Genomic DNA, 23,085 nt, shown 5'->3' with positions numbered 1-23,085 from the left:
AAAAAGCCTAATTTTAGTGCATCCTTCTATTTCTGTCTTGTCTTATATGTCAATTTTTATTGTATCACTGTTGTGGATTCTGATTTCTTTTAACCCTATATCATTTTAAATTGCTTGATTTTAATTTGCCTCTGTCTTGTGTATTTTTAATTTGTGTTCAACCATGGAAAGAACACAAGTGCTGAATAAATAAAGTGTATTATAATTATTAATATTATTATTAATATTATGTAACTCTAAAAGATTTTAAATTACATCTCACAATAATAACACAACATACCTCAAATTACTAGATGTTATGCCAGTAACATTTGACTGACTAAGTTACTAAATAATGTCAGGTTAGCATACTTTCCTGCTCATTATAAACTGTATAATTACTCTGAAACACATATTTATCCGTGTATGCAAATGTAAATAAAACATTTACCAAAGATAACTGTTATCTTTTGCTAGCTTGTAATGCTATGGTGACTTCCTGTTTACATAATTGGTTGCTCTTGATGGGTCAGTGCTACAGCTGTTTTATAGCAACCAATTCACACATTACTAATAACATTTTTAAGTTTTAATGGTACAGCCTGATTTATTACTTGCTAGTTTGAAACTAGCTTGTAGTTACTAAGATCTTACTAAGGAAGGACTTTCTCCTCAAACAGCTGCATAGATATTCACAAATTCCCATTATCACAATTCAACAAATAGTTAAAGGCTGTGTTTTGTGATGACCTTTGACATTCTGCGTGGAAAGATTAATCCACTTGATGATGGATTAGTGGATAAAATGTCTCTCTGATGTCCATATCAATAAAGAGGGCACCGTGGGTCAGTTATTTGCCTGCTAGGACTTTTGCATTGATGATTCAGGGATTTTTGCTCTATGCCTAGGATCAAGACTTTTGGCAGCGATGCCAGGGCGTTAAATCCCCGCTCATTGAAAAAACAGCTAAAGTGGGATCTGCTAACCCTTTGATTGAGGTTTATATAGCGGGCCACTGGTCCTGCTTTGTGAGACCACCGTTTTCCATAGGTGACTGGCTCCAATACTCTTTGCAGGATGAGTAGTAAGGTAAGAGAGTGTTATCAGGTTTTCTGTCTATAATGGTCTCCATAAACCTGGTAGCAAATGTGGCCAAAACCTATAATTGTAACGAGAGCAGTGCAGGAATTTGGAAAAGAGTTTTACAAAGTTGGTGTGATTGTATTGTAGCTGTTAACATCATGATTAAGTTCTGGGTGCTGAGGTTGCACCCAGAGAAACTAATTGTGCCGTGAAGTGGTTGAAATGTAAAAAGGAAGCCTGCTTGACGTCTTTTACTGGCTTTATGTTGAAGAGAATCAGCATGCAAGAGAAAATAAAACAAAAAAAAAACTTATGTACCATAAGTCACATCATTTCTTTTTCCTACAGTAGGGAAATGTTTAATGCTGCAGCAACTATATATTCAGAGTAAAATTGTTTTTATTGGCATGACATGGCCATAATCAGGCATCGCCATAGCAGGTTGTGCAAGGTTTAGAAAGATAAGATATATGTTTATCAGTATTGTTTTTTTGTTGAGTGTGTTAGTATGTGACAAACATAACTTTGCCTCTATGCTTCTGCTTTCTCTGCTGGACTCAGATCACATTTTATGAGGACAGGAACTTCCAGGGCCGCTCCTATGAGTGTGACACCGACTGCCCTGACATGCACCCCCACTTCAGCCGCTGTAACTCCATCAAGGTGGAGAGCGGCTGCTGGGTGCTGTATGAGAAGCCAAACTACACCGGCTACCAGTATGTTCTGACCAGGGGAGATTACCCAGACTACCAGCGCTGGATGGGCTACAATGACACCATCCGCTCCTGTCGTACTTTCTCTTATGTGAGTAAATATTTTGTTTCATTTGTTGTAAATTTGTGAAGTGTCTTGACTCCTGCAGAATGTTTTGTATCAGCTCTCCACACAGTATCTATGTGAAGTTAATTTACGGATGCATTAAAATAATGTTTTGTGTCTGAGAAGTTGTGTTTATGTTGTTTGTTTATAAGTGCCTAAATGTGTGCTTTGCTCTGTTTTCTGTATTTCTGTGTGTGCATAAGGCAAAGAATAATAAATATGTTGTTTTAAAAAATATATTTTGTTTTTTTCATGTATCCTGCTACCGAACATAAACTTCCACTGCACATTAAAGTAGATCTATTTAACTGAATATAAGTGATCTGTCTAGATTTTGCTAATTAATAATTAAAATTATTGTTAAGCAAAGCCTGGAATTCCAAATGTATGTTAAATGTTAAGAATAAATAAGCAAGAAGAGCATCATGGTTAAAGAAATAATATGATAATAAAAATCTTTATCTATAGAGCACTTTTCAAAACAATGTTACAAAGTGCTTTTACAAGAGCAAAGACAATAAAACACATCAAACAAATAACAAGATACACGGTAAAAACACCACACATGGAGGGCTGTAGAGAAGAGCTCCTTGCAGTGATGCAGTTCCTGTTCTAATTTTGTACTTTGCTTCACTGTATTTCTTCAGACCAGCGAGGGCCCCTACCGCATGCGCATCTACGAGCGTCCCAACTTCCAGGGTCAAATGATGGAGTTCAGCGACGACTGTGAGTCAGTGCAGGATCATTTCCGCAGCCGTGACATCTACTCCTGCAACGTCATGGAGGGCTACTGGACCCTCTACGAGCACCCCAACTACCGCGGTCGGCAGTACTTCATGAGGCCCGGAGAGTACCGCAAGTTCAGTGACTGGGGGGCCACCTGTGCCACCACCGGGTCCTTCCGCAGAATCACAGAGTTTTAATCAAGATTCTCACTTGATTCTGTTGATTTTATTCACATTTCAGTTTTATCCAAAACCCCATTTTCCTCCTTTAAAAGACATCTATTTGTGGAAACTGGTAATGTTTATAAAATAATGTGTCTCATGGTACAAGGAGTGGGATGTATGATAAAGAGATTGACCCGGCATATCAATATGATATTGTTTTAAATAACCAAATAAATACATATTGTAAACAATTTCTCTGTGCTTGTGAATGAATTTGGTGTTGACTGATTTAACTTACTGGCTAACCATTTGGGCCATAGCAGTTTTAATATTAATACAACATTTGTGTTGTTGTGATTATTTTCTTACTACGTGTCCCACATGTAATAATAATTATTAATAAGTAATAATAATTACATCCTGATCATGAATGAGTCTTCACAAATACTGTTGGACTTAGTGTGTGACCCTCTCATTAACACAAGCCCCACACTACCACTCATACTTTTAATAACAAAAAGGAGTCAGTTTATCTCAGAATTTAGTATTCATTGTTGAGTTTATTTATTTATTTTTTTAAAGAAGCCTTTCTTATTTTCGAGATTCACATTCTGCGACTTTCAAAGAAGTTATTTCCTGTCCTTCAGTCTGTCTGTCACCTACAGACTGACTGACATCAATAGTGACAATGGAGTTACTATGCGCAACATCAGTCTGTTACATTATAGAACCTATAGAGAAACCATTGTTTATAGTTATTCATTGATATATCTGTCTGCCCAAGTGTGCACAAGATCTCCAGTAACTTATATACTGTCTGAATATATTGAATCAATCCAATTTAAAACAAACAGAAGATGGCCAAAAGAGCACAGCACTGACTGTTCCAGGGCCTGTCCATGCTGTGGCTCTTGCTAGAAGCTGTACAGTGTCTGTTAACTCTAACAGAGGACATGACAAACGGGAGTAGGCAGACTCCTGTAGAGTCTCTGCTGACACCAGGCTTCATTTGAATAACAACACACGGCAGCACCTACTTCCACAGGGTAATCTATATAAAGATGGACCTTACCTTTGGTGGTCAGAAACGCAGGAAGCGGTTTGACCAACAGCAGCAGCCATTATGGGAAAGGTTTGTGTCCAGTTTTACATTACAAATAAAGACAATGTCCAGGGTACCGAAGGCTCTCTGAGAACCATTGGCTTTAAACAGGTGTCAGAAATGAGCTTAATGTGACAGGCTGACTTGTTCTGCTCCAACAGATCATCTTCTATGAGGACAGAAACTTTGGAGGCCGTTACTATGAGTGCATGAGTGACTGCACTGACCTGCACTCCATGTTTGACCGCTGCCGCTCCATCCGGGTGGAGAGCGGCATGTTCATGATCTACGACCGCCCAGGCTTCATGGGAAACCAGTACTTCATGAAGAGGGGAGAGTACTCTGACTACATCAGCATGACAGGCATGAATGACTGCGTAAGGTCCTGCCGCATGATCCCCGTAAGGCCTTCCGTAAAATAATATACTTATTTTTTATCTTTATCAGTAGAATCCAAGTTATGTTAAATAATCACATTAGTGAACATCTTAATTTTGTATACCTGACACTGCCTCTAAATGTTTATATTAGGAAGTTATGGTCAAATTTGCACAGAATAAATTACTTCAAGGGTTAAAACAACTGAATTTGATCATAAAGAGATGAAAGTGAAGCTGTAACTGTTGCTTCTGTTTCTCATTTGCCCTTGCACTAAATAATAATAATAATTAATGAACACTTAATTTAATGTATATTTAAGCAGCCTACCCATAAATTGCAGATTAAGTGAAAATGTATGTATAAAATTAAGTAATTTAAGGGAACCTGAGTTCAAATTTAGACCATTTGTCCTTATTGAACTGCATTTCCACAATTCACAGACCCCCAAATAATCAGAAATGTGAAGATTTTATCAAGGACTTTTTTGGAACAATTCACTAAGCTATGTATATTTTTAACCATAACTAATTTGCAAAAAGGGGTCTTACACAGTATAGCACTGTTTTGTAAACATACTAAACCCACTCATAACTTAGAATTTAGAGTTGTTGGATCATCCCAGTTATTACCAGTTAGCTTAGTCCAATCTGTATTCTCAAATGACTAGATATTGCTTGAAAGGTTCAACATTTCAGAAAATACACTTTTTCCAGTCAAGTTTGATGAGATGATTGATACCTCTCTCGTGTCTATAGGGTAAATATTAAGCTACCATGCGCAGCCAGTTAACTTAGCCTAGCATAAAGACCGCAAACAGGGGAAAACACTGGCTCAGTACAAAGGTAAAAAAAGCTGCGTACCAGCACCTGTATCAGTAATTAACACGTAATGTAGTTTAATAAACTCATATAATTCCCTAACTTGCAACTGTGTGTCTGACTTTATCAAAACTAGAATCAGATGTCAGGCAGCAAGCAGAGCCAGGCCAATCTTTATGCTAAGCTAAGCTTATGGTAGCTCGTGGTAGCTTAATTTTTACCATGTGGTATCAGTCTTCTCATCAAACTCTTGAGAAAGCAAATAAGCAAAATTTCCCAAAACGTCGAACTATTCCTTTAAAAAAAAAACTTAATCACTATCTTTGACGTTAAGATTGAAAATTCTGTGAAAAATAGGATGCTTTTGACTTTGAGATGTGACCTTTGACCTTCCTGCCCTCTGTAGCACAGTGACAGCTACAGGATGAGGCTGTATGAGCATTTTGACATGGGAGGTGAGATGATGGAGCTGACGGACGACTGCCCCAACCTCATGGACCGTTATCGCATCTCCAACTTCAACTCTTGCAACGTGATGGACGGCCACTGGCTCATATACGAGCAGCCAAACTACAGGGGACGTCACTACTACCTGAAGCCCGGCCAGTACAAGAGCTTCACCGACTGGAGCGGCAACAACTCTAGGGTTGGCTCCATCAGGCGACTCATGGATCTCTAAAGACAGAAGAAGGGTTCTTGTGAAATGTCTACTCTTTGCGTTGTTTCACACGCTGAATAAAATGGCGTCAGTGCTCAAGTGTATTCAGTTTTGTTCTTGCTCTCTGAGTTTGGAGGGCATGATTTCCCGTGAGGGTGTGATGGGGTCATGGCCAGACGTCCTGACTCTCGTCAGAGGCTTGAATAAAATCCTGCAAGTACTGACACTGACCACATTGAGACTCAAGCGTTGTCTATTGTAGAGCTTAAGGAAAGTCTTCCTACCTGTCCACCTCTCTCTCGCTGTACTTTTCATTGACACACATATAGTAAATGAAACAAGAGTACAACCAATTTATAAAACCACCACATGGTCCATTTAGTAGCTGTTTTGGAGCTTTCGATCACATCATCAACAGATAGAGTTCGCCCAGTTGTCATGGAATTGTGTTTCTAAGGTCAAGAGTGAATTATGTCAGGAGTGAATTCTTAATATCTATTTTTCTATGATAACCAGGGAAACTCCATCTGCAGATGAGGATCATGTGACATGACATGACTTGTGGTGAGAAGGTTTTCTCTCCCTTTATATTTGTTTTAACAAAGAATAAAGTAATACAAGGATCATTGTTCTTGGAATTAGATAACCATCCATCCATCGTCAACCGCTTATCCTGCGCACAGGGTTGCGGGGGGTCTGGAGCCAATCACAGCTTACATCGGGCGAAAGGCGGGGTACCCCCTGGACAGTTTGCCAGTCCATCGCAGGGAATTAGATAACATTTAATTGAATTTTTTTGTTGTAGTTTCCATGTGTGGGTATTTTTATTTGGACATAAATGAGCCTCTCCACCAGAGGGCAGGGGTAGAGAGCTGAAACACAAGGTCAAAATAACATGCTGTTGACAAAAAAAGAGAGACACAATTGTTACCCGGGAATATTACATTTTACAACACATGACTCTAAGACCTAAAACAGAATTCAAACAGAAGATAACAAAGTGATGATGTGACATTAACACATGGTAAAACTGTACTTTGGAAATAGTCCTGATAATAAAGTAGCAAAAAAACAAACGAAATATACAATTTGAGGATGTTAAGTCTCTACTTAAAGCTTAAGAGTTGAAAGAAGGAAATATTCATACCAAGAACTCCACTAATGCACTTATACTAGAAAGCAAAAGACCTACGGCCTAATTTTCAGCAGTAGTACATATAGTAACACACCACCCATTCAGTGACGACAAAGAGTTCAGGACTGTTTCATAGAAATACCTCCTGCAACAACACCAGACCGACCCCAAAAAAGCTGTGAGCTCTCACCTGTACAAACATAACTCCTAAACATCTCTTCAGGATAACACCGCGGCACAAACGCCAAAGATTCCTGGCTATTACAATATGAATAACACATGCAGAGTCTGCATTTCACATTCACTATATATGTGACAGGTGGGAGTCTTCAAAGAGCTGGATGGATCACACAGGCCAAGGCACAGGGCAGGCAAACCAGCCAACATGGGGAAGGTACGCTGACAGTACGCTTGTTTATGTTGATATATGAGGGGAAAAATGTTCTTATTGTGAAGTAAACAAGAAGGTAAAACAGGCCTTCAGGCTTTTGTCTTTGATTCTTGAGCTTCACTGATTACAGGTTGTTTTTTTTTAAATGCCCCGAAAAGGCTTGATTAAGCAGAACATGTACTGTATATTTTTTGTGTTGAACATATTTTCATATTTTTCAATGAAAGAAAAGTCAATTCTAAACATAGCCATTGCAATTGCCATGTTTAGATTATCTTCTATGAGGACAAGAACTTCTCTGGGCGCCATTTTGAGTGCAGCAATGAATGTGCGGACCTGATGTGCCACATTTGCCGCTGCAACTCCATCAAGGTGGAGAGCGGCAGCTTCATGATCTATGAAAAACCTAACTATACTGGAAACCAGTACTACCTGAGAAGAGGGGAGTATCCTGACTATAATTCCTGGCTGAGTGTCAACGACTCTGTCAGCTCCTGTCACCTCATCTCCCCGGTGAGCAAAGTCAACAACTTGTTCACTAAGCAGAGTCATACAGATACATTAGTTATATAAATATTGGATATTGGTATGGTCATTTTGCTCTACTGGTGACTAGAACAATTCATCCTAATGATGATTTTTCATTTAAAATAGCAACATATTTAACAATATTTAATTATTTTAGTTTTTTCTAGTTGCTAAGGACCTGCTAACACTGTTTCAGTTGAAGTTTTAGTGTCTGTTGTTGGTCTAAATGTTTTTTATTAATTTATTTGTTTATTTTTACAGTCAGGGGGAAACACTAAAAGTTTGTTATTTTGGCATGAAAATGGTCAAATTTGATCTAAAGACATCAAGTGTGTAGCAATAGGCGTAATTTACACTGTGGATGCTGGGGATGCCACCACATTTTGAAATGACTGATTTTGTCCCCACCACTTTTTGAAAGCATTTGTTAAAAAATTTTCTGAAAAATAGCTTGCACTAAGAAATGTTAACCAACAAATGAAAGTGCTATGGAGAAATGTTTATTTGCACAACAAGAAAACATGAAACAAATGCAAATTGCAAAAAAGTTACTTCTTGTTTCTCTTTACATAAATAAAGACATTTATTTAAAGACACCACCATAAATTGTAGCAGAAAATGTCTCCAGAATGCAGGAAATTAAGAGTTAAATGCTCATTATGTTTTTGAGCAAGAGCAAAACCAATTTATAAAACCACCACATGGTCCATTTAGTAGCTGTTTTGGACCATCGTCAATTCTTGTGACACACTTGTATCAGCTATATCAACCTAATCTGAGCCTTTATGTACCCACCACTTTTCAACACAAAGCGACGCCCTTGCGTGTAGCTATTTGTAACTCTAGTCTAACAATTACGAAGTCCCCAACTTTGCTAGCGGCTCTGTGAGGCTGTACAACAGTGTTCTGAGCTAAATGCTAACATCAGCACGCTAACATGCTCACAATGACAATACTAACATGCTGATGCTTAACAGATCTTAATTAGTTAGCATGCTAACCTAGCTAATTTGCAGTAAACGTATAGAAGGCCTGCAGCTGAGGCTGATGGGAATGACAGTAGTTTTGTACGCATTAAAAATTGGATAAATAAAGATTTTGGACTGAAGATGGCGCTAGATAAAAATTGCTCACTAAGTGATTACAATTCATCCTGAGGAGAAAATGAATGAACCAAATGTCACGACGGAGCATACAATACATTTTAAAAATATTCATTATTCATTGTGTAGTGTTTACAAAAACATTAGACAAATATATCCAACATCCATCACAAAAAACATCTTTTAATGATGCATCTTTTAGTAAACCGTTCACATAAAATGGGAAGTCAGTACATCAGTATCAGTACAGCTACATTGTAAATGGCACATGGAACAAAATATATTTTGTTAAAAATGTAGGAGGCTACTTGACTAAATGATTCCCATCTCTCATTTAAAACCAGGAGCCTGGGTCGTTCAACGTGCGCCTGTATGAACGGATCGAGTTCGGAGGTCAGATGATGGACCTGGTGGATGACTGTCCCAACGTCATGGACCGCTTCCACATAAACGACATCTTCTCCTGCAACGTGACCAATGGCAACTGGCTCTTCTACGAGCACCCAAACTACCGGGGCAGGATGTACCTGATAAGGCCTGGAGAGTACAAGAGGTTCAGTGAGTGGGGTGGCAGGAACGCCAGGGTCGGCTCCATCAGGCGCATCATGGACTATTGATCTGCTTTGGAGGATATCCCAGAGCTGCATGGATGTTTTGAAAAGGCTTCATGCTTAGATAATAGCCCTCAAGACTATAGAAAGTACAAAATACTTTGTGTGAGGCTCAGTGACAAAGACTGTTTTTGGTAATGTTTGGTTATTTTACTTCAAGGATTAAGACAAAATCCTTGTGTCCTGAAGAGCTTATGAAAAACTGGAATAAGAACGGTTGACTCCCTGATATTATGATGGACTAAAAGGGACTCATTGCAAAGCACTATACATCAAGAGCACAAGCAACAACAACAAAATGTTTTTGGACCTGTTCTTGATCAAACACCATCGTATAATAAAGCTGTTGCAAAGAGTCTTCATATTCCATTCAGTTATGAGGAGAACCTAAAACACAGCATGTGTTGTGAATGCTGTAACTTTTAGGACTTTAAGACAAATGGTAAAGTGGTAAAGGTATGTCACTTTATAAATAAGCTATTGTACAACTGCAATGTTTGTCTCTATGATGAGTGACAGATGTGTCTAAATCCTTCACATGAAGTAATATCTTCTTTTTCTTATTCTACCTCATGTCTGCTCCAGATTTAAAAACATCTCTAAATATCTCTTTATCTGATAGATTGTACAGATTATCATGTGTCAGCCCTATTAAATATCAATTTAATCTTGCTGATACTGTGCAGGACACACTCTATCAGGCTATTGTACGGTGGCATATTCTGGGGTGAAATTGTGATGAACATGGAGGAAAGAACAATAACTCATCACACACCAAGAGTCATCTATACATAAACAGATTTTTCCCATCTGCCCATGTACCCCCACCCCTGATCCATCATCACTGTGAGGGATGTATTTGAATGACAATGCTTTATGCTGTGCAATCACACAGCTGCCCTTTCTTTCTTTTTTTTATAAAGCAGAGTGGCTTGGCTCAGGGACAGCAGAGTGGTAACACAGTCTGATGCCAACATGGGAAAGGTAAAGTAAAATAAATGTCATGGTTTTACCCACGCTTTCTACATGTGTGTATTTTACTGAGCGGTTCTTGGGTTCTTAATTTTTGTCTCTCTGCTCGACTAGACATTCGCAGTCCTGTGCTATAAATGCAACTCTGCAACTTAAAATGTAAACTATCGTGTGTGTTTGTGCCACGATTGCTTTTGCAGATCATATTTTACGAAGACAGAAACTTCCAAGGCCGCTCTCATGAGAGCAGTAGCGACTGTGCCGACCTCCACTCCTACTTCAACAGATGTAACTCCATCAGGGTGGAGAGTGGCTGCTTCATGGTCTATGAGAGGCCCAACTACACGGGAAACCAGTACTACCTGAGGAGAGGGGAGTACTCTGATAACCAGCGTATGATTGGAATGAATGACTGTGTCAGATCCTGCCGGATGATCCCCCAGGTAAAGATAGTTATTAACTATGTTTGCTTTTTGTAAATCAGTTATGAGTCAATAGTGAGTGAATCAATGAGATATATTATTGTACTGGTCAAAGTAACAAAGTTTTCCATCCTGTGCCAGCACCAAGGCTCCTACAGGATGAGGCTTTACGAACGCGCCGACATGTCTGGCCAGATGCACGAGCTGGTGGACGACTGTCCAAATGTCCAGGACCACCTCAGCATGTCCGACTTCAACTCCTGTAATGTGATGGACGGCCACTGGCTGCTCTACGACCAACCCAACTACAAGGGCAGAGCGTACTATCTGAGGCCCGGAGAGTACAGGAGATACAGCGACTGGGGAGGCGTCAGCCCAAGAGTCGGTTCCCTCAGAAGAATCACAGACATCATCTGAAGTCAAGCTTCGTTTAAATTTATCTTTCCCTGAGTTAAACTGTCTGTTTTCCCAATAAACCCTAACTGCTTACTAAAACATTACTGTTTTGTTTTGTGTTCTATCTGACAGCTGTAGTTTGTTGCCACCAGAATTAAAAATTACTTTAAAGCTTTATTATCATTTTGTAAATAGCCCTAAAATCAGATTGCAGATTTCTTCTTCTAGTAGATTGTCACTGTCTGAAAGCTAGGTTTAAACAATTTATCTAACATAGCTTCTGGTTTTTACTGTACACTATAGTTTAATCTCCTCTATGCTTAGGCATACCATACCAAACAATGCCAGAGGGTTGGCCTCTCCCACTTCGTGCCGCCAGTGGGATTAGCTGCTCTTTATGGTGGCGGAATTTATCCATATGATTAGTGTTAAACACAAAACGCTATATAGAGCACATAGAGTGTGAGACAGGGTAAGTGACAGGAAAATGGGAGGTGAATGTCACAAATGAAATGAGACAAATAGTAAAAGATCAGGATGGATCTAGTAAAGCAGGACACAGGCGATATCTCAAATACACATATAACAAATTATATAAACACATATTTGTAAATTCACAATATGCAAACTATGTCAACCCCATGATTAAAGTTTTGCCAAATCAAAAATATAGAAAATTAACTATTTATGACTATGGACTACTAACTATGGATACACATTCTGTTTACGGTTGTCATAATATTTGAAAACAAACAAACAAATATAAACAACCAAACCTAAGCACAACAGTTAAGCAAAAATCATCCAAATGTTTGTTTCATCAAATCAAAAATTTACTCTTTTATTCCTAGGGAGATAAAAGTTTCAGGTGTTTTAGGTGTTTCTGAGGGGGGTTGTCTCACATTCATAAAAAAATTAGCATAGCTATAATTATTTTTTTATAACAAAATATTATTTAACATTGCTATCAAACATCAGTCAGAACACTGAAACATAAATATACATACAGGCATACAGTCTAAAGTTCCTGACTTTCTCATTTATCATCATTTTGATCTGGATATCAAGGTTAGATGTATATACACATATATAAAGCTGTCAATCTGTATGGCACCATGTCACCAAATATTTACCATGACACCATGGAATCTATTTTCCAGAATAGATGTATATAAATAATTATATGATATATATAATAATATGTAATTACATTAAATACACACTGCCTGTTGTGAACAAACATGTCATAAAATAAAATAGTAGTCATTATTTGCCATATCTGGACCATAAATTTAGACCATGTAATCATTTAGCAGTGTGATATTATGGAGGGAGTCAAACATGGCTGTGAGTCATGAAGGGAATTGTAGTCCATTAGGCCAAAACTGTCAGATAGTTGAACAACAATACTGTACCACACCTGAATCTGGGGGTAAATGTGTTGTTAATAAACAAAGTAAAAGTTGACGCGAGCATTCCACACACATACAGATAACATACACTGTCACAATGTACAAATCCTAATACAATCTTTACATGCAGTGTAGCCTACAGACTGACAGCACAGTATACACTTTCTTATTTGCATACAGTGGGGTAGCTCAGGTAGAGCATTAGGAGAGTGAATGGCTTCCTGGTCTGTTACGCAACATATTTAATGCGAAAGAGCTGTTCCATATTGTTCTGCAGCCATTGTCCACTGGATGTGTGGATACCATACTAGTCTTTTCCTTTGTCCATGCATGTCAAAACACCAAACCAGTTAATTATTTATCCTTTTTTTCAAATACAAATCCATATTTCTGACCCAATGTTGTGCTCCAACAAAAAGGTAAACATGTGCCAGTAGCCTTCAATTATAGCTATGAGAGAATTTGAATAACAATACTTTGTTTGTCAAGAGGTAGTATAAAAAGCCCTGAAAACATGGGGAATCTCTCCAACGGAGACCATGGGGAAGGTAAGTACTGTTTTTTCTCTCTGTTTAGATTCAATGTGAGTTGCTACAGTTTGTTCTCAGTATGCTTTCAGAATGAGAATCAGATTTATTGCCAAGTAGGTTTACACATATAAGGAATTTGCTTTCTGTTGAACACAGAGCTGAATTCTTATTATTCTCTTTTTGCTGAATGTCATTAGGCAAAGTTCACTCAGCAGCTCATGACACTTCTATTTTTCACCAGATTATCTTTTACGAGGACAAGAACTTCCAGGGTCGGAGCTATGAGTGCAGCAATGACTGCACGGACCTTCACTCGTATTTCAGCCGTTGCAACTCCATCAGGGTGGAAAGCGGCTGCTTCATGATCTATGAGCGACCCAACTTCATGGGCCACCAGTACTTCATGAGGAGGGGAGAGTATCCAGACTACCAGAGGTGGATGGGCTTCAGTAGCTGCATCCGTTCCTGTCGGATGATTCCAGTGGTAAGTGGGTAAGGTTTGTGAAGACACCGTGAAAGAGAACTTTCAGAATAGCTCTGAATTCATTTCATGAAGTCAGGATGACTCAAAACAAAGTAAGGAGTCTGTTGTTTGAGTATATTTTATGTTAACACTGCAAGTTTGATTTGTCATAGGCTTGTGGTTACATCAACCTTTTTCCCTTTGGTCCCACAGTATCGAGGCTCCTACAGATTGCGCATATATGAGAAGCCCGACTTCAGTGGTCACATGATGGAGTTCATGGATGACTGTCCCTGTGTGTCTGACCGTTTCCATCACCGCCACGTCTACTCCTGTAATGTTATGAATGGCTACTGGATCTTCTATGAGTACCCCAACTATAGAGGCAGACAGTACTTCCTGAGAACTGGGGAGTACAGGAGGTACCGTGACTGGTGCGCCACCTGCGCCATCGTCGGGTCCTTCAGAAGGGTCACCGAATTTTAGCCATTAAGCGAAACCTTGCTGTAAATATCAAACACTTTGTTTATTAAAGATGTTGAATTTTTAACCTTTTTTTCTGAATGTGGTTTCATTGATTTGTCAGATTGGCTTTGAAAGGCTTACAAAAGTGTGATTTTGTTGTCTGGCCTGGAGTAAGTAAAATGAGCCTTATAAAAGCAATAAAAGAGCTGCCAACACTGTAACTGTGTGGTTTGCAGATCTTGCACTTGCTCTGTAATTACTGTGAACAAGATGGTAAAAACACAATTTTTTATTGAGATTACTCCTTAACTATAAGAAACAAGAGGGCCAAGCAGCCATAACTGTACTGCAGCTGCTCCAAAGCAAAATAAACTACCCATCAAGTGGGCAACACTAAATCTTTTCCTCTGTGATACTTTGACTTTGACTCACTCATGTTTAATGTTGTACTAAATATAAATTATAAATCATTGTAATATACTTATTACTATATTACTATAAATCCTTATAATTTGCAACACATTTTCCTGCAGCCACATTACTGTACCCCATAAGTTATTGGTAATAACTAAAAAAATAACTTATGAAATTCCTCTAAATTATAATATTGTATTAATCACATATTTAACTTATTTTCTAACTTCAAAGTAGAGGTGGGATATTGTCATATGCCAAATCAAGAGAATCTCCTAAACTCATATTTTGAGGGGCCACCATGAAGTCATTAAAATGTACAGTATAATAAGTAAACTAATAGTAGTTCTATTCAATAAATAACAACAATAAACTTGAATGAATAAATGATTTACCCTCTGCCAGCCCTGATCCATAACACCAGAACCTGGTTCAAGCAATGAGTCTAACTCACAACTCTCTCCGTCAGTTTAACACACACACAAACACACACACACACACACACACACACACACACACACACACACACACACACACACACACACACACACAGCAGAGTTCGCAGAGCGAGGTAGACATAATGAGTAATGGGAAAGAGAAAGAGAGAGAAAGTCGTACTTTTATAGTTACCTATGACAGTAGTTTTAAGAACGGCTAGTTATGGCTGTCCATCCAACACATGACAGAAAACTAACATTAGACATTGCAGATTGTAATCCCAGCGATGGTAAACTGGAATTACTCTTGCATGCTATTCAAGTTCAAACAGGAGAACGCAGGGAGAAAGTGCAATTATTTGTGAGTGACAACCTTCTTTTTTTGTGATTTAATTCCCCTTTTTTCTCTCCAAATTTGGAATAGCCAACACCATTTCTTTTAACAATAATAACAATACTTATTTTTCCCAAACCTTCCTACCAAATATGTCACCTAGTATTTTAGTAAGTAGATTACAATATATAGTACAATATTTTCATAGCTTATATTTCTCAGTATCCCTCATATATATACACCATGTCTTTGCAGAATAAGCGGCATCTTTTAAATCACTTCTCTGTTTGGTATTTAATTCCATTTTATATTGCAATATTTTTAATTGTCTGATTTTATGTGCCCGTTTGTAATCCTGGAAGTACTTCGTGACTTTGGTTTGAAAAGTACTGTATAAATAAAGTTTATTATTGTTATTATGTCATTCAATTTGCATTGGTGTTTTATTGTGCAAGCCAATGTTCTAATCCAGTTTCATGTCTACTTATTGATCATACATTTTTAGTGTCAACATGTCAGAGGTTACACCAATTCACTGGTCGAGTCTTCTGCAAATTTATTGCAAATTTGAAATGAATTCCCAGAAAATCTGCAGAAGAAAATGCTACTGAATCCAAGTTTCCTTCCGCTGCTGTTATGTGAATATTAGAAGTTGGACCCCACCGGGTTACAACGAGCACTATGCCTGGGTATTACTCACTTATCTTTATACATTACTGCACAGCAATCACCAATTTCTGAAGCAATCTGCATTAATTTGATGAAGGTGTAGTGCCGCTCATAAATCCTATGAACTAAGCTGTTCTGTTTGGTTAGAGGCTATGTATCTTTCCTGTTTGATATCTCATGTTGTTCCAAACGTACAAATTGCCTTTTAAATAAAATTGGTTACATTTGATTGCATGAAACAACATTCTTTTGATTTACAAATCATCATTTGTTATCAGTGGGGTGAAGCTGTTGTGAAAATACAAAAATACAAAGTCAGTATGTTTAATTCAGATTCTAGGTCTCTCACAGGTTTGTTAGAGATGTGGCCTGATGTCACGTTCTTTCCATCAGTGATGATCAGACCATATGTGGGGAACATTCTGAATGAGAATGTACCACAAACAAAGCTTATGCTTATAATAGACAATGCAGATGACTGCTGCCAGAAATGTATGGATGGAGAACCATTGTTACACATTCATAGGCCGCGTTCAGCAAAAGTCTGTACTGCTAATTCATCAGCTTTGCACATTTGAATAACAACACATCATGGCCCCTGGGGTTTTGTATAAAAGGGCCCTGGAGTCATGGAGTTGGCAGAGCAAGTTGAACCATCCACTAGGAATTACCTAAACCACCATCATGGGCAAGGTAATGGGGTATTTACTTATTAAAATCAGTTTTAACATAGCAAAATAAATCAAAATGTTAAGATTAGCGCTGATATGATTGTTAAATCCAGATCTTACCTCTGTTCTCTGTTTCAGATCGTCTTCTACGAGGAGAGGAACTTCCAGGGTCGCTCCTATGAGTGCATGAGCGACTGCTCTGACATGTCCTCCTACCTGAGCAGGTGCCAGTCCTGCAGGGTGGAGAGCGGCTGCTTCATGGTCTACGAGCGTCCCAACTACATGGGCATGCAGTTCTTCTTGAGGAGGGGAGAGTACCATGATATGCAGCGCATGATGAGCATGGGAATGATGTTTGACAACATCAGATCCTGCAGGATGATCCCCTATGTAAGAGATCTCATCAACACATCCCTTTGATTTTTTGTTTAAACTTCATTGTTAGTTGTAAAATGTTCGGTTATGCCCATACTTACACTTTCCTGATTTTGTTGTATTACAGCACAGAGGCCAGTTCAGGATGAGGATCTACGAGAGGGAGAACTTCGGTGGTCAGATGAATGAGCTGATGGACGACTGTGACAACATCATGGACCGTTACCGTATGTCCGACTGCATGTCCAGCCACGTGATGGACGGCCACTGGCTGATGTATGAGCATCCCCACTACAGAGGCAGGATGATGTACCTGAGGCCTGGCGAGTACAGGAGCTTCAGGGACATGGGCATGAGCGGCATGAGGTGGATGAGCATGAGGCGCATCACTGATATGTGCTAGACTTCTGTATTTGACTTGAAGTAAATAAAAATGACCTGTAATTCATAACCATGTTTGTCAGACATTTGTTGCCTTTGTGTGGTTTGTCATTAACTGTGAAAATAACTAAATCCCATCACCACATAAAGGATAGTTGCTATTACTCCCAAACTTAATGACACTCAAAAATGAAAGTAATGAAAAAAAGTAATTCTGCTAAACGCTTGTTTACATCAAAAATATGTTTACTATTCAAAAAAGAATTATCTTATATCTGTAGCTTTGGCCATTGTTTCTATTATAATACGATTGTACTCACCAAAGTAATTTCAGAGATCTTCAACATCGTTCCAACAAAGTTAGACAAAAAACATAAATGTTCAGGTGATTTAGAGATAATGTCAGCAAGATATCATAGCAATGAACTTGGTGAGGACAATCACAATAACCAATAGGACAACAAAAACAAGATCAATATGAATAAGATGTATTGTAATGAACCATAATCATCCTGTAATCATAGGTAGTATTCCAATTTATCTACAATTTGTATCATTCAATTTAACATTAATTGTATAGTACCTTTCATACAGGTTAATACAATTCAAAGTGCTTTACAGATAACTGACAAGCTGATAATAAGATGTAAAGAGTAAAACAATTTCAGACTAATGCACACAAGAAATAGACATGATAAAAATGATATAGTAAAACCAATAAAATTGATTAAAGCAGTAAAATAGATACAAGACAAATGACAAATAACGCAAATAAGAGGCAATAAAACCTTCACATCCAAAGCCAGGCTGAAGAGTTATGTTTTAACTTACTGTTACTTTTTGTAACAGTATGGCTAAATACTCAGCTTCCATTTGTCACTAGCAAGGTTAACATTTTATCTCTGTCCCTCAGAGAGTTGTGAGTTACAGACATTAAAAAGGGTAATTAGCCATATTTCTCTGTCAACTCCAATGTAGGTCTCAAAGGCAGTTGTAAATAATTAGTTTTCCTTACTGATGAACACCTGCTGTAGTTAGTTATAATTCAAACAGTTACAATTGATTATGGGAAGCTCTAATGATGTATATGATAACCTATTTTATAATATAGTCGTATATATATATATAATTTATAATTTGTCAGCTAGTTTTACATTTAGTCTTAGTACTGAGAACAAAAGTCCATGTTAGTTTTAGTCTTATTTAGTCAACCTCATCCTTTTTCTGAAAGCGGTGTGGGGAAGCTATGATAGGGAAATCCGCCGTAGCACACGAAAAGCTTCTAGTTATTTGAGAGAACATTGGGCTGATCTGGTCTTTGAGATCTGAATGAATGTAGTGATGGTGTGCTTGGGAGGACCAGCGGTGCATAATCTGTTTCACATGCTCGAATGACGTTGCAGGAGGCTGAGGTGGTACACTTTGAAGAGGACAGAAGCCTGCAAATTGGTGTTTACAGAAAACCCCCACACACAGACCAATACCTACTCTTTGATTCCCACCACCCACTGGATACCATAAGCTAGGGGTCATGAGAACACTGCACCACAGATCGGAAAACATACCAACAAGCGCCCAAGCCAGAGAGAAGGAACAGAACCACCTGAAGGGGGCACTTACAGCCTGTGGATACCCTAAATGGACCTTTGTGAAAACAGCCACAAGATCCAAGAAAAACAAAACTACAAGGGAGGAGGAGAAGAAGGTCAAACTCAACAACATTGTGATTCCATCACAACACGCTAAGACAAATGTGGGTACACCCCAAAGACCGCACACCAAAACACAAAAAAAGCAATCTAGTGTATGCGGTCCAATGCAGTGGGGAGACTAAACAACCACTACACAAACGCATGGCTCAACACAGAAGGGCCAACTCCAACTCAAGAATCTGCAGTTTACTTACATCTGAAGGACCAACACATTCTCATCTCAATGCGTCATAACTGACGCTTTCAAGACAGCGTGACAAAGGATTTTACGCTAAAGGTACCCTTCCATCTCAAATAACTACGCTTTGTCACTCTTTCTCAAATCGTCGGTATATGACGCCCTGAGATGAGAACGGGCTCGAAGGACAGAGGACACTCGTTTGAGGACCACCAGGTGCACATTTTAGACAGAAAAGATGGATGGTTTGAAAGAGGTGTCAAGGAAGCCATCTACACCAGGGTTGAGAAGCCGTAGATGAAGAGAGGAGGTCTACGCCAACGATGGTCGTTCAGTCTACGCCAACGATGGTCGTTCAGTCTACGCCAACGATGGTCGTTCAGTCTACGCCAACGATGGTCGTTCAGTCTTGGCCTCCGGTAGTCCTGACGACCATAACGACTGTCGTTACCACAGCCAGGAACACTAACGAACCAGCGGTATCAACGATCCTGGCAAACGACCCCACTGAGGTTAAATAGCTGAGTTTCCCTGCCAGTCAGTCAGAACTGAAGAAGTCCTTTGGATGAGGGACGAAAAGTCTTCTAGTATCTTCAACCAAGTCCAGTTGGATAACTATGACCTGGACAACTGAGAATCTTCACAGACATCTGCCTAACAAGAGAGTAGTTGGCGGAAAGGCTGGTGGAATCAGGATTGACTAGCCAATTGACCGGACTCAGAGACGATTTGACATGGTTGTGTTCTGGGATTCCAGAGTTGCAAATAGTTCACAAGGGTCTTGAAAGGGTTAAAGACAAAAGTAAAAGACACGTGTTAGCTGGCCCGATTGATTGGATGTGGTTCACAGTGTTGTTTGAGAAATGAGTCTAAATTGCAGGTATGACGCCAAAAGTCAAAGTGAAGGGGAGATGCAATGAAGTGAAACCAAAGAGAGCAAGTGTGAATGTAGCTTCTAACCGGCAAAGATGTCTCACAGAAGTCTGCTGTGGGAGGAAGGCGGCAGAGGTCTCGTGCTGGTTCTTGATGTTGACCTGTAAGAAGTAAAGTTATTTGAGAATGGGTTGTGTGGGTATTTATGGAAATCCTACTCCTGAAACTCTGCTAATTAGCTACACATTATAATTACCTGGATATGGCCCAACTTTTAGCCTTGCTGTGGCTACTCACAGTATTGCAGCAAAAATTTCCCTGAGGCCAAAAAAGCATTTTCCCCACAGACCCCACCATTATTAAAGTGACGTCTGTAAAACTATATACAGGACACTTCGAACAAGGTCAGTTATGACGCTTTCTATTATGAGTTTGTGCTCCACGGAGATTTCACATTTGTAAAATGTTCCTCGAGAAGAGACAAAAAAAAAATCTTGTGAGCTTGTGGGCAGGTCAACATGAGAAGAGATGGAGAAGAGACTTACTTTCAAAAGTAACGTGTGGAAAATTATACCCATGTTAGCTCAGGTTGGAAAATTTTCCATTAGCTTCTAGCATTATGGTCAGAATGGGGGGTGAGGGTCGGAGGACAGGGTCAGAGTCACAGGGAATGAGGTAAGAAGCACGCCTTCTGAGTTGTCAAAAAAAGCAACAAACAAAAGCTCCTGCTTCTATGCTTGGCATGTGTAACACAAAGTTGTCTCTGGGAGGTTGGTTTTTCACTGCCTGCATGCCTTAAGAATCTCTCACAGTAGCATTATGATAACCTTAATTGGCTCATATGACTGTGTCAAACTTGGGACTGTTTATTAGCCTGACGAGGGTGAGTTGTTTTGATTTAGCAAATGCTAGCCATCACAATTTGGATGTAATACTAGGTGTTTACGTTATTTCCATGGGGTCTAACTTCAGCTAGTTTACATATTATTGCTGTTAGGGCTAGGTACTCGCACATGATGACATTTTGCCGACCATTATAACATAAGTTGAGCTCCTCAACCAAATTGCCAACTTAATGTTACCATCCATTTTCTTCTTGCAAAGATAAAATTATCAGGAATAATACTCATAACCACAACTTAATAAAAATTGCTTTTGAATTTGTTTTGGATCATGAGACTAATTCATGAGACAGCTATTATGGACGTTATATAATGTATTTTAACAGATCTTCTTGCAGCAGCCTGATTATGTCGCTTGAGAATGGGGCAAATGCCATGCTCACCAAAAATGTCAGAAGCTGAATTGAAATGACACTGTTACAGTTTTGTTTTAGTTGTAGGGGTTGTTAACTACTATTCATAAACATCAACATGACCTATATATTTTTTAAAGCTCATGTCTAGTAACTTTTGAAGAAATAGTAAGATTTTGATGCTGACTTGACTGAATATAATTTCCTGAAGGAGGATGATTATCTGCTCCTAACTTCCATTCTGCAATTTCACACATGCTAAGTAGAACACTGGAAAACGGCTTCATCTGGTCTAAACATCGGTAAATCCTCACTTGCTCTGTCAGATTCTCCTTTCTATATCTGTCACATGGGAACACTGTGGTAATAACAGTACCTCTGTATCTCAGCCACTGCTGCCAGCCATAACAAATGTTTACAACTGATCATCATCAAGTACGTAAATAAAACAAATATGCAGCACATATTTCGCAACAAGAATTTTTTGCTAATGATTTCAATTCAGTCAAAGTTCATCCAGACACTTCTTCCACATTTAAAGAAGATCCCGATGATAAAAATTTAGTTTGTTACCTGTTGCATATTTTGACTAAAAGAAGTTGTTCAGAAAACTCTTGTGAGTAAGCCCCACAAGATAGCTGTTGTTCCATCTACTAAACTCTGGTGAATGACAACAAAATGCTGTACCTTTCTCATTGTGTGTCACAATGAGATTCTGATTGGAAAGCGTGGCTCTTTTGCGTTCCCTCAGAATAGAAAGATTGTAACGTTAATGAATTGTTGTGAATGTCAACCTTTTTAAAAGGCTTGTACAAATTAGAAAATATTTATGTTTTAACTTGTCAACAGAGTAAACTTCATAACAAAAATGGAAATCTGTTATATGAATTACTTTGTACAGTACACATCTTCAGTATGATCAACACCTAGTGATTAGAAACTTTGAACTTACTTTACTTTAATTGTGATGTGAAATTATATGCCTATCATTGGCTAATTTAGTGCATTTAACTATGTGTCGTACAGTACGGCTTGTAGTCTGCCAATAAAATAATCAGTAGTGCCACAGACATTAGGTGCTTAGTTTAGAATCAGTTACAAAACACTAAGCGTATTCACTTGTACACATTTTATGCTATACTTTTATTTTCTATAAGTGTATTGAAATGATGCAAAGATGGCCACCTAGACTTTATATTTTTCTTAAATATGTGTAAGCTTGCTTTAAATATTTCTTACTTACTGACTGGATGTGATACAAAGAAAGGTGCCATGGAGGGTTGTCAGTCTACCTCAAAAGACCCATTTGGTTGAAGGTGCACTTCAACCTGGTGTATTGTAATACATTTGTTTCCCCTGCTATCAATTTAACTGTACTGATATCAACATATACAGTAAATTGGCTTCCCTAACAGCAGCATCAGTATGTATCCATGTTGTCTCAACAAATAATGTTTTTTTCACTATGGAGGCAACAAGTATTCTTTGTTACGTGGAAATGTTGTATATACGTTAAGTTAGTTATAATATACTAGTCATTGATTTAGGATGTACTTTGTTGTGTGAGTTTAAAATCACTCGGTAACAAGTAATGGAGCAATTCATTTAAAAGAGAATCACTAGATTT

The 23,085-nt window shown here is 38.5% G+C and overlaps 6 protein-coding genes across 9 annotated transcripts; all 6 read left to right on the top strand.

Moving 5' to 3' along the window:
• Positions 1 to 967: 967 nt before the first annotated feature.
• LOC123973795 (gamma-crystallin M2-like) lies at positions 968 to 3,023 on the top strand. The gene is made up of 3 exons (XM_046054110.1): positions 968 to 1,069; positions 1,625 to 1,867; positions 2,530 to 3,023. The coding sequence occupies exons 1-3, from the start codon at positions 1,058 to 1,060 to the stop codon at positions 2,803 to 2,805; spliced, it is 531 nt and encodes a 176-aa protein (XP_045910066.1). The 5' UTR covers positions 968 to 1,057; the 3' UTR covers positions 2,806 to 3,023.
• Positions 3,024 to 3,808: 785 nt separating this feature from the next.
• Positions 3,809 to 5,752, top strand: LOC123973796 (gamma-crystallin S-1-like). Its single transcript, XM_046054111.1, has 3 exons — positions 3,809 to 3,904; positions 4,036 to 4,275; positions 5,480 to 5,752. Exons 1-3 carry the CDS (start codon positions 3,896 to 3,898, stop codon positions 5,750 to 5,752), a joined length of 522 nt encoding a protein of 173 aa, XP_045910067.1. The 5' UTR covers positions 3,809 to 3,895.
• A 1,499-nt stretch (positions 5,753 to 7,251) lies between these two features.
• Positions 7,252 to 9,505, top strand: LOC123973581 (gamma-crystallin S-1-like). 2 transcript variants are annotated; one of them, XM_046053746.1, is made up of 3 exons: positions 7,252 to 7,260; positions 7,528 to 7,770; positions 9,236 to 9,505. In XM_046053746.1, the coding sequence occupies exons 1-3, from the start codon at positions 7,252 to 7,254 to the stop codon at positions 9,503 to 9,505; spliced, it is 522 nt and encodes a 173-aa protein (XP_045909702.1). The 2 variants fall into 2 exon arrangements, with proteins under 2 accessions (XP_045909702.1, XP_045909701.1); XM_046053745.1 differs by having other exon boundaries at positions 9,233 to 9,505.
• Positions 9,506 to 10,407: 902 nt separating this feature from the next.
• Positions 10,408 to 11,310, top strand: LOC123973579 (gamma-crystallin M2-like). Its single transcript, XM_046053741.1, has 3 exons — positions 10,408 to 10,483; positions 10,672 to 10,914; positions 11,035 to 11,310. Exons 1-3 carry the CDS (start codon positions 10,475 to 10,477, stop codon positions 11,308 to 11,310), a joined length of 528 nt encoding a protein of 175 aa, XP_045909697.1. The 5' UTR covers positions 10,408 to 10,474.
• Positions 11,311 to 13,240: 1,930 nt separating this feature from the next.
• On the top strand, positions 13,241 to 14,180 carry si:dkey-57a22.15 (uncharacterized protein LOC795575 homolog). 3 transcript variants are annotated; one of them, XM_046053744.1, is made up of 3 exons: positions 13,241 to 13,249; positions 13,473 to 13,712; positions 13,908 to 14,180. In XM_046053744.1, the coding sequence occupies exons 1-3, from the start codon at positions 13,241 to 13,243 to the stop codon at positions 14,178 to 14,180; spliced, it is 522 nt and encodes a 173-aa protein (XP_045909700.1). The 3 variants fall into 3 exon arrangements, with proteins under 3 accessions (XP_045909700.1, XP_045909699.1, XP_045909698.1); XM_046053743.1 differs by having other exon boundaries at positions 13,473 to 13,715; XM_046053742.1 differs by lacking the exon at positions 13,241 to 13,249 and adding an exon at positions 13,419 to 13,433 and having other exon boundaries at positions 13,473 to 13,715.
• Positions 14,181 to 16,482: 2,302 nt separating this feature from the next.
• Positions 16,483 to 17,477, top strand: LOC123973578 (gamma-crystallin M1). Its single transcript, XM_046053740.1, has 3 exons — positions 16,483 to 16,706; positions 16,823 to 17,074; positions 17,187 to 17,477. Exons 1-3 carry the CDS (start codon positions 16,698 to 16,700, stop codon positions 17,460 to 17,462), a joined length of 537 nt encoding a protein of 178 aa, XP_045909696.1. The 5' UTR covers positions 16,483 to 16,697; the 3' UTR covers positions 17,463 to 17,477.
• Positions 17,478 to 23,085: the final 5,608 nt, after the last annotated feature.

This window comes from Micropterus dolomieu, linkage group LG07 (genome assembly GCF_021292245.1).
Source record: "Micropterus dolomieu isolate WLL.071019.BEF.003 ecotype Adirondacks linkage group LG07, ASM2129224v1, whole genome shotgun sequence".
Classification (NCBI taxonomy): Eukaryota; Metazoa; Chordata; class Actinopteri; order Centrarchiformes; family Centrarchidae; genus Micropterus; species Micropterus dolomieu.
Note: the sequence above shows the minus strand (reverse complement) of the source record. Positions and strands in the feature narration are given on the sequence as shown.